A 10,838-nucleotide genomic window follows, 5' to 3' on the forward strand; every position below is an offset into this window, starting at 1 on the left:
CCACTGTCCCACAGGGTGCAGAGCGTCCCCAAGGGACAGGATGGAAACTCCTCCAAGCAGTTTGGAGTCCTTTAAGCAGGGGAGAGGCCCCGTCATTCACCCCAGACCTCTCCATCCCCCTGAGTGCAGGAGCTCTTGGGAACCTTCAGAGAGCTGCAGGTTTACAGGGGTCCATTACTTTTTCTGCCCAAGAGGAGAAGCCACAAAGGGTAGAAGCCAGGGGAGGAGCCAAGAGAAGGGGGAGGAGCCAAAGGAGCCAGAGAGAGAAAAGAGGGGGGTCTGGGGAGGATCAAACTGCTTCCTGTCCGCTGGCCAGCCTGCTGATCCCAACAAAAGATTGCTTGGGCCCTGCTCCCTCCCCAGAGCACCTGTGCCCGCCCCACATCCGCTGCACCTGTCCCACCTCGGGTGTGATGCCAGGTGTGCAAACCACCCAACAACTCGAGGAACAGCATGTTCCACCTGAGCACCCCTCACCACCCGCCCAGACACAACATGAATCATCCCGACGGAAACACCTGCTCGCTAGGAAAAGCATCTCCACGGCGAGGCTGGCGGGCGAACGCGGGGCCAGCCAATTAGCTGCGCAGCGCCGGGCGTCGCTGTTTACTGAACTTGCTAATTAAAGAGAGCGAGAAGAGCTCATTACGAAATGACAGCCACCCACCGGCTTAATCTGCTTCTGAGCCAGCTTTGGCTCCCAGGATCAGAAAACTCTGCTCTTCCCAGTTGCAACGAATGGCGGTTAATAAGAACCCGAAACAACCCCCGTACCCCAGGGGGAGAGGAGATGGAGGTACTGTGAGGCTGAACGTTAGTCCCCTCGACCTGCCTGGTTTGCATTAAAAAGGCATCCCCATGCTGGTCAGCCCTGCAGCTTTCCCCCTCCTCTCCTTCCCTGGCATCTCATTCTGTGTGGTTACAGATTGCTGCTTCCTACCTCCCGGAGATGGTGCTCCTGGATCTTCTTCATCTCTGAAGTCCTGCTGCAATGCTTCCCCTGCCTCTCCGCGCTCTGACACCTTCGCTCGCCCCGGAGACCGTCTCTACGGCAATGGGGAGGGAGACGAGGAGAATCCGAAAAAGAAAAGGAAGAATCCCACTTCTCGCTCTCCGGCTCTCTCCTTCTCGGCTGGGTGTTCCTGGCACAGACAGAGGAGATGTTAACCCTGTCTAGAATGAGAGAGGGATGCCGGGCAGGCAGGGTGCAACCAGCAGGGCTGGCACACAGGTTTGCTCTGAGTTGGAAATCGCTGGGTGGGGAGCAGCAAGTGGGAAGAGGAGGGATCCCAGCAGGCTGCAGATGGACTATCCATCAAAAGGGTTTCTGCCATCTGCGGGGTCTGTGGGCTGAGTCCTGCTTCGGGAAAACAATGAGTTCCAATGAGGACAACCCTGGTGGCTCAGGGACTGGAGATCCTCAGTAACCCAGTGAGGGAATGCTCATTGGGTGGGAATAAGGAGGAGAGCAGAGCTGCATCACATGTGGAATGAATGTGCTGGATCTCATTGTGGTCCATCCCGGTCATGGATCCGGCTGGCAATCTGCCAATGCTGGCCACCAATGCCAGGGAGTGGCCCGGATTGGAGCAGCAGGCCATGTCACAGGTGAGGTTTGAGGTGGATGAGCTGTGGGGGGCACTGGAATAGCGGGGCACAGTAAGACGGGGCTGAAGTGCCGTGGGGGGGGCAGGACTTTAATAACAGGGTGTGCTGCAGGTAAGGGTTGAGCGTATCAGCAGATACAATGGGATCAAGCCACTAAGGGTCGGCCTAGATATCCAGAGAGACTAGACTCATGGGGTTCATCCAATCAGCGCTGACTGGGCCCTTCTTTATGCAGGCCCTGTGATAGCCCATGCAGAAGGCACCCCGGGGTTCTCCAAACATCCCATAAGAGATGGGCTCTGAGACAGGGAACCCCCGAAGCACAGCTGTAAATGGCAGACACTGGCGAGTGCCCCAGCAGCCTCCCTGGACAGTGCGACAGCCCAGCAACATACAACAGGGTTAATGTGTCTGTCTGGGAGCAAAAGCTGATTCCCCGGCCAGAGAGGGGAACATGTGAGGGAAGTCCCTCTCTTTCTGTTCGTAGAGCTGCCGGCCAGCATGCAGGTGCAGGACAGAAAACCAGATGTGTCACGCTGCACCTCCCAGTTCATTCCTGCCCATATTTATTTCCCTTCCCCCAAAGAGACATTGCCACGGGAGCTATCACCTGCAGCAGCCGGCGCTCCAGGGAACAGTGCTAGGACAGGGGCTCTCAAACATTCTCAGAGCACAGAGCACCTCTTCCTAGAGAGATGGGCTCCCAGACATCTCCCCTCCTGCCATGTCCCTGGGATAACTACACCAACTGCCAACCCGCAAAAGGAACCTGAGGGACCATCAGCAGCTGGAAATAAGGAGGAGAACATGCCTCATTTACTTATTGGCTTTTCTCTGGTGCTCATCACTGGAATCTGAACATCTCACATATGCTAATGAACTAATCCTCAGAGCATGCATGCCAGGTGAGAAAGTATTATGACACCCTTATTCTGGGGAAACTGAGGCACAAAGTGGTTAATTAATTTGCCCAAGGTCCCAGAGGTCTGATGCAGTGCTATGAAGAGACCTCAGATCTCCTGAGTTCCAGCCCAGTGCCTTAACCACAAGCCCATCCTTCCTCTCACGCAATTAGTCAGCTCTCCAGGAACCACCTGCAAGGGTTGCATAAATCATCAGCTGTCCCTGGATCACAGCTGAACACCTGCTAAGCTAATGGGCTGATGCTGTGACTTCCTGAGGCAGGACTCTGGGCACTGGTGGTGCGGTGGCAATACTGCGGTGGCAATTTCCCAGTTGCACGGAATCTAAGACTGCATGCACATAGGCACCGGGAGCCCATTCCTTACCTCCTGCTTCCAGAGCAAGAAAATCTTTAACATCCCCAACTCTGCGTTCCAGCCTGAGACCCCAGCACAAACCGAGGCTGCGGTGAGACACAGAGGGACAGTGCTGGGATGTCGGGGAAAGATCTCCCCCCCCCCCCGAGCCACAGGCAACATCCCCCCCATTCCCAGGCTGGGGCATGAGAATGACCCAACCAGAGGCAGCTCCCAGAGAATCCATCCCAGAAGCTCTGAACGGTGGGGGAGAGCAGTTGGGCTCTTTACTTGATCTCCAGCAGACAAGCAGCCGTGACCGAGGTGCCCGACAAAGCTGCCTGGAGTCTGTGTGTTTAGAGAAGGCTCCCAGTAACCTCAGCCTTAGGCCCCCGTCTGCACAGAACTGGGCTAACGCTCGGCTCTGCCTCCCGGTTCTATCGCGCTTTGGCCCCGTCCACACTGACCAGTCACAGCAGGTTAGAAATGGCTTGAAATGAGTTCCAGACACAGGCCCCCACCCGAGGGGAGCCAGGGGACCCTCATACCCACAGGCCAACCAGACTCCCCCTAACATGGAAGGGCTACGGAGAATATGGCTCTTTCCCTGCGGTCCCCATCCTCCGGTGAGAGATTCCGCTGGGCCATGGGCTCTCTGAGGAGCGGGGTTGGGGGGGGGGATATATTGCTGCATACCTCCGCTGGTCTGGACACCATGATCCTGACCACCCCTCCCTTCCCCTCCTGTAAAATCCGACTGATCAGATCTGATCTGGGCTCCTTCTCTCTCCCTTTCCCCTCCCTCCATCGTGGCTCTGCTGCTGTCATTCTCTCCCCTGCTGTCTGTCTTTCCTCCCTTCCCTTCTCCTCCTCCCCTTAGCCCTCCTCTGGGTGGGAGCTGGTTTCCAGCCCTGCTCTGCCCAGGGGAGTTGGGGTGATGGGCTTTGGCAGCTGCCATTCCCTACAGGGGTCTCTGCACAAGGCCCAAACCTGGTGTCCCTGCTCCCCCTGCTGGCGGAGCTCTGCAACAGGCCCAGTTCGGAGAATTCTTGCAGCATGGGAGCAATGGAAATAATTAACTGGCGGGAGGGGAGGGGGAGCCGCTCCCTGGTGTTTAGGGCTGTCTGGGGGCAGGAGCAAACCCCAGGGAGGGAGAGGGGTTATTTAGGGTGGCATGCAGGGGTATAGTTCGGGTGACATGTCGCGAGCAGCAATGTAGGCGGGTGCTCAGCGGGGACCTGCTGGCAGTGAGCTGTACCAGGCTGAGCCATACGAAGCGCTGGGACACTGGGATATTTTAGGACATCGGCCCCTTGCTTGGGGCATTTTGCTCCCAAGCGGGCGAAGCGCTGGACAATGCAAGGGCCAGCTCTGCATCGGGAGGGGACCAGCTCCCCTCAGCAGGGCTTGCCCAGCTCTTATGTCTCTGTTTCGAGGGCGAGAGGCACAGTAAGGAACTGGGCGGCTCTCCCTTGCACCAGGGCTGGCTCTGCTGGTTGTTAGAAGCTCAGCAGGAGGAATGGGCAGAGACTTCTTCAGCCCAGACGTCTCTGGGGCATTTATAAGACCGGCTGCACATTTGCAGGGCAGGTGGGGGGGGCAGGGGTGCATCTGGAAGGACTTGTTGAGACTGGAGAATAATACCCGACAGCAGTGAGCGTGAGCTACTGGTAAGACCCCACTTTTGTGGAGTGTCCCAGTGAATTATAACCATGCTGGTATCTTACCTCAGGGTGGCTTATCCCACCCACACCCACTGCTGCCCAGTAACCCTGGATCCCCAGTGAAAGGGCCTTCGGGCTGGGCTCCTGAGTGGCATTTCCCTTTCACGCTGGTCCCGTTGCTCTCTTCTAATCCACATGTCTCTTCAGCCAGGCTTCTCTGAGTTGTGGGGAGCAGACATCAGGGGGAGGCTGCTTGGGCTGTCATTGGCCACAGGCAAAGCACAATTCACATTCCCAGGTACTTGGAAATCCCTGCTGGCTACTTAGTGGGAGCAGGTGTCCCTGAAACCCAAGGATGTCCCTGTTTTCCTCCCATCATGTTGAGCCAAATCCACAGGGGGCTGAGGAGGACAGTTGCTTGACTGAGGATAGGAAGAAGTGGGTCCCCTTCTCTGTCTCAGCCTCCCTGATGGCCACCAGAACCATCTCCAGTGCACTATCTCCCCCTCTCCAGGATAGCTGTCCTGGTTTACCCTGTTAGAGGCAGGTAAGTGCCACGTCCCTGAGGCTAATAAAATCTGGCCTTTGTTTTCTGCTCTCCCTCCCCTGCCCCCGGAGCTGGGTTCTACATGTGCCCTCTACACGATAGGGGGCATGTTACAGGCCAGGACGTCATAGAGCGAATGGCTGAGAAATCCCTACAATGTGCCAGCCCTTGTGGGAATTAACTTGAGGACCCCTCTGAACATCACTGAGCTCCTCTGTCAGAGCTCTAGGCATGACGGGGCAGGACCATCAGAGCACGGTGGCTTCACAGACATGGGTAAAGATTCCAGGATAGGTCCCTCCCCAAGTACCTTGTCAAACATGATCTGTCCAATACAGGGCCTGGCAGCCATGCTGCGGTGGCTGCTAATCCAATGGGAACATCCCCAAGAGCCGCTGAAGCCATGATATCTGCCTCCTGCAATCTGACACTCCATGTCTGTGCGTGAGAGCAACTTTGCCCATAGCCGGCTGCAGCAGCATCTGTCCTCAGATGGCAGGAGCATTGGTCTTGCAGTATTGCCCAAAGGTTCCAGTCAGGATCATTATGGCTATAACACTTTGCGCACAGCATCCACAGATCTCAGTGTGAGTTATGAACACCCATTAGCTAAGCCACACAACACCCCAGGCAGGGAGATCACCACCATGGGTTGGTCTAGGACTCTAGATATACTTAATTGAGCCTCAGCATGGGGTGGGATGGATTAGATGGCCTCTTGAGGTTCCATCTAGCCCTACATTTCTGTAATTATCCCCGTTTTACGAGTGGGAAAATTGAGGCATGGAGCAGTGAAATGACAGCAAGTCAGTGGCCAAATCTGGAGTGGGATCTTAGAGTCCTGACGCCCAGTCCCCTGCTCTAATCTGGGCCACAGATGGGATCCTGTGGAGGGGAAGCAGCTACAGGCACTCCTTAGGGAAAGATGGAGCAGCTCCTAGAGAAGGAAATAGTCCGGGGGGCTGGTGGTGCCCCCAGAGCTGGGATCCGGTTTTGGGAAGGGCCTCACGCAGGCAGAAGCAAGGTGTCTGCACTTCCAGGAGCTCTCACACCTCCTTGGCACTCGCAGCCCAAGAGAGCAGGGAGTCTGTGGCTTCAGGGACTGTCTAATGGGATGCTGGCCTAGTGAGCATGTTAAAGACATGGAAGCTACCTCCAGTGAACAAGGACAGCTTGATGCCACCTGGCTGCAGTGCCATAGCCGATGTGCTATTTCTGAACTGATGAGAGCAAAGAGGCCAAGTGGGTCGGGCAAGCTGCATACATCACCTTGAACTGAGGTGCTCCCTTTCTTGACTGCTGGAGGCTGCATCATCACCGGTGCTAACGAGGCTCCTATAGATCACCCATGTCTGTAGCAATAAGTGTATGTGACAAAATATTTGTTCAGTGCAACCCCCTTGCTGTCTACAGCTTGGCAGCCAGCCCTCTGATGCGCAGTACGGGGTGCCTAGATTGGAATTCCTGCTCTCTCACGGACGTGCATGAAGCCAGTGAATTGTACCCAGGTCACATCGCCCTCTCTCCATAGGTGCTGGAACTAAGGGTGCGGGGGCGTGCTGCAGCACCCCCTGACTTGAAGTGGTTTCCATCATACACAGGTCTTACAGTTTGGTTCAATGGCTCTCAGCTCCCCCACTACCAAAATTGTTCCAGCACCTCTGCCTCTCTCTGCTGTCTGACATTTGGATAAAACTTTTCACTGGGTGGACTTGTTTTGTGCTGTACAGCGTATATAATAGCTGGGTAGGCCCCTGGTGACATGGGGAGCGGGGGCGTTATTTGGATCACTCTATCCAGCTCTGCCTTGTGAGTGTGCGAGTTCTCCTGAACCCTCCGACCTGCTTAGGTCTGAGGATGAATCAGGAGTGTAGAATTTGTGTACGCTGGGGAAGGTATCAGATTAAACGATAGAGAGCGAGATTTTCAAAGTGCCCAGAGATTTAGGAGAAAATCCCATGGATTTCCAGTGGGATTTATGCTCCTAAATCCCTTTAAGCAGTTCTGAAAATCTACCCCTAAAAGGAAAAGGCACCTACACAAAAAGAGAATTAGCTACAAGAGCAAAAGGATGATGCAGTGCCTCAAAGTTTGCACAATTTACCACTTGGAGTCTACGTTTTATGATCTGAATTTCCCCGTGGGAGTGGGTGGAGCTGAGTGAAAAATGTATCCTGTGAATTTCTCCTCTTATCCTGCTATTAGAACAAACAGAATGCCAGATCCCGTTTTTATCCGCTGTATTCCCTATTTCAAAATACTCCGTGACTGCCCCCGCCGCCCCCACATACACCAATTTTGTTAACTCCATGGATCGCTCATGAACAACAGCTCTTTGCAGATATTCACTTTTGAGCTACATTGGTAGGCTGTGAGAGGGCAAAGAAGTCACATGGTATTATTTCTGTTCCCTGATTGGCTGAGTGTGCAGCCCTGTAGATGCATAGATTATACAGCCAGAAGGGATCGCCCTGATCATCTAGTCTGACCTCATGCACAGAACATTCCTGAATTAATTCCTGTTTGAACCCCAGCAGACCTTTTAGAAAATACATCCAACCTTGATCGAAAATTTCCAGTGCTGGAGACTCCACCCCAGCCGGTGGTACGTTGTTCCAGTGATACCCTCAGTCTTTCAATTTTGCACCTTATTTCCAGGCCAAATTTCTCTAGCTTCACCTCCCAGCTGTTGGATTTTTGCCAGACCTTTTGTCTTTTAGCCCCAAGAACCCAATTTCAGAGGTCTCACTTCTGGCTTATACTCTGCCTCAGCAGAACCAAGTTTCTCCCATCGTTTGCATGTGCAACTTTGAGCTTGCCCGGAACATTTGTGCCAGTGAAAGCCAATTGCATGAATGTTCATGGACAGGGGAAAAAAGCACCTGCCATGGGCAGTGGTTGAAACTAGTGATGTCAATGGAGTTGGGGCCATTTGCTCTAGCAGAGAATTGGGTCCAAAATGGGTGTGAGTCAGACAGATGCAAATTCACTTTGGTGCAGACCCATGTAAGGTGTTCTGCAGAACCGGCCCAGCTCTGGCAGTGGGAGGGAATCTGTCACTCCAGCCGGTTTGGGCCCATTCAAGAGGAGAATCTGAGCAGATCAGGGATTGCAATTTGAATGCTGCTAAGATTAGTATCAGGTAATAGGCTAAAAACCTAGACCTGGTGCAGGTGGCAGGGCCTCCACTGAGTTTAATGGGCTTCCTTCAGGGCTGCTGAACCTGGACCAACGCTGTAGCAGAGACGGGAGGGAGTGGGGGCTGGATCTGCAGATGGGGAAGCTGGGATTTGGTGATGGGATAGGTTCCACAAGAAGCCAAAGTGGATCTGGGACCAAGCCAGAGGCAGAGGGGCCTAGGAGCAGCTGCAGTTCTGTGTTAAAACCATTGCGATTCCCTGTGCAGATGCCACCGAAGCGCTGCCTTCTGCTGCTTTCCCACCCTCCTAACTCCCCAGACGCACCAGTTGCGTGTCAATTCTCAGCCCCAGAGTGGAATTTATGGCCAATTTATAAACCCGTGAGAAGATGCGTTTCTGATGGAAAGACTGGCACAGTCCCTGCCCCGGTGCTGCTGCTGTTCTGTTCTGTCCAGGTAGTGCTGTGATCGGCAGAGTCTGCCGGTGCCTAGCCAGCCCCCTGCACTCCTCCCACAATAACCCTCTCTGCACATCTCCCTAAGGCCGCCAGGGAAACAGGGCCTTACAGGCACTTTGACTAACGAGGAGGCAGACACTTTCTATGGAAATGCCCGGGGAAATCGCTTGGCATCGCATGGCAGCTTTCCAAGGACGGAATGGTGCCGAAGGACCAGGAGAGGGTGCTATGGGTGGAAGAGGGTGCAAGGAGGAAGAGAGCCTCCCGCCCCCCGGCGCACACACAGGCTGAGCACATTTGCAGTCTATACAGGGAGGTGCAAAATTAGCAGCACCCGCACCGCCCCAAGCCTCTCCTAAGAGGGTCGGCAGGGGCATGGTCATATCTCAACTCCTCCCTTCTGCGGCTGACTGCTGGGAAGGGATGGTGCCGCACCCTGCAATCGTGCAGTGCCCCAGCCATGCTGCCCTGCCCCGCGACCCCCGCCATTACTTATTATTATGCTATAGACAAGGGGTAGGCAAACTACGGCCCGGGGGCCGCATCTGGCCCTCCAGCCATTTTAATCCAGCCTTGGAGCTCCAGCCAGGGAGTGGGGTCTGGGGCTTGCCATGCTCCACATGGCTCCCAGAAGCAGTGTCGTGTCCCCGCTCTGGCTCCTACGTGTAGGGGCAGCCAAGGAGCTCCACATGCTGCCCCCGCAGCTCCCATTGGCTGGGAACCGCGGCCCATGGGAGCTGCAGGGGCGGCACCTGTGGACAAGGTAGTGTACAGGGCTGCCTGGCTGCTCCTCCACGTAGAAGCAGGAGGGGGACATGCCGCTGCTCCTGGGAGCTGCTTGAGGTAAGCGCCACCTGGATCCTGCACCCTGCCCTGACCCTCTTGTGCACCCCAACCCCTTGCCCCCTCCCTCCCTCCCTCTGAACCCCTCGGTCCCAGCCAGAGCATCCTCCTACACCGCCAACCCCTTATCCCCAGCCCCAGCTGGAGCACTTGCTCCCCCCCTGCACCCCATCCCCCAATTCTGTGAGCATTCATGGCCTGCCATACAATTTCCATACCCAGATGTGGCCCTCAGGCCAAAAAGTTTGCCCACCCCTGCTGTAGAACCTCAAGGGTCCACCTGAGACTGTGTGTACCCATTGTGCCAGGTACTGTACTATGTCAACCCAGAGTGCCTGGCATCATTGTCCTTCCATCGGGGCAGTGTGCCACGGCACCACTCCAGGGCTGGCCTTTGGCCTAAAGTCACAGCTGAGCACTGACAGGACAAGCCTGTACAGTATCGGTTTGGCACATATTGCTGGTGAAAGTGAGGGTCCAATTGAGCTGGCTGGTGTAACCAGCCACTGTGCAGCTTCCCCTGCAGCTCTGTCCCTGCCTGTCTGTCCTGCAGCACCCCCCCGCTAGTCCCACTCACAGGCTCAATTGAGCAGAGGCTACGTTAGACGGGCATCTTGCAATGGAACGAGTCCGTAGGTGACAGGGATGAGGACTGCAAACACATTTTACCCAGGAACTGGAGCCAAGGCCCTTGGTTAAAATTGATGCAGTAACTCCCTGCACCCTGGCTGGATGGCAGTTTGTCGCTGTGCCCACCTGGGGCTCCAGAAGGAGTCGGATGTTGCATATCGGGCATTGTCACAGTTCCACCCTTTCTGTTCCATGCACTGATGCTTTGTTTGCATTTCGCCTCTTTCTGATCTCAATCAACCTTTTGACTTTTTCCCCAGGGATCCATCTAAAACACACAACAGCATTAAAGAGAAGAGGTGAGTGTCTGGTTGTTAAAATTACCTCAGCACAATGTCACCAGGGCATATACCTAACTGATTAAAAACAACACAACATTTAGCTGAACTGACATCAAACTACAGGCTTGTTTACAGGGAGGAATTTTACCAGCAGAACTATACCAATATAATTGTACACTACAGTGATACTGGTATAGCTCCACATGGGAACAGTCTTATTCTGGAATAAGAGGATCTTTATTCCGGTTTAGTTTATGTCATTTTGAAAGCAATATAATCACACCGGTATAGTTTCTGGTCAATTTACCCATGTAGACAAGCCCTAAATGTAAAGAGATTTGACTCCACCATCAGCAGAAGTGTGCCCTGGCAGAACCACCCACATGGGCAAAAGCCTGAGTAGCCAAAT

General features: G+C 54.5%; 1 protein-coding gene and 1 long non-coding RNA gene across 3 annotated transcripts in view; one reads left to right on the forward strand and one right to left on the reverse strand.

Moving 5' to 3' along the window:
• The window catches only part of SLC6A7 (solute carrier family 6 member 7), a 32,142-nt gene extending 31,072 nt beyond the window's left edge, over positions 1 to 1,070 (reverse strand). Inside the window, exon 1 of one of the 2 annotated variants that reach the window (XM_038414342.2) lies at positions 941 to 1,070. In XM_038414342.2, coding sequence (XP_038270270.1) covers positions 941 to 973 — 33 coding nt within the window. In that variant the 5' untranslated portion in view covers positions 974 to 1,070. The remainder of the gene's footprint in view (positions 1 to 940) is intronic. The other variant, XM_038414344.2, reaches the window with a different exon arrangement.
• LOC119860542 lies at positions 346 to 4,156 on the forward strand. Its single transcript, XR_005294562.2, has 3 exons — positions 346 to 796; positions 926 to 1,608; positions 1,844 to 4,156. It is a non-coding gene; the product is annotated as an uncharacterized LOC119860542 (long non-coding RNA).
• The last annotated feature ends 6,682 nt before the right edge of the window (positions 4,157 to 10,838 follow it).

Source organism: Dermochelys coriacea, chromosome 8 (genome assembly GCF_009764565.3).
Source record: "Dermochelys coriacea isolate rDerCor1 chromosome 8, rDerCor1.pri.v4, whole genome shotgun sequence".
NCBI classification, from domain to species: domain Eukaryota; kingdom Metazoa; phylum Chordata; order Testudines; family Dermochelyidae; genus Dermochelys; species Dermochelys coriacea.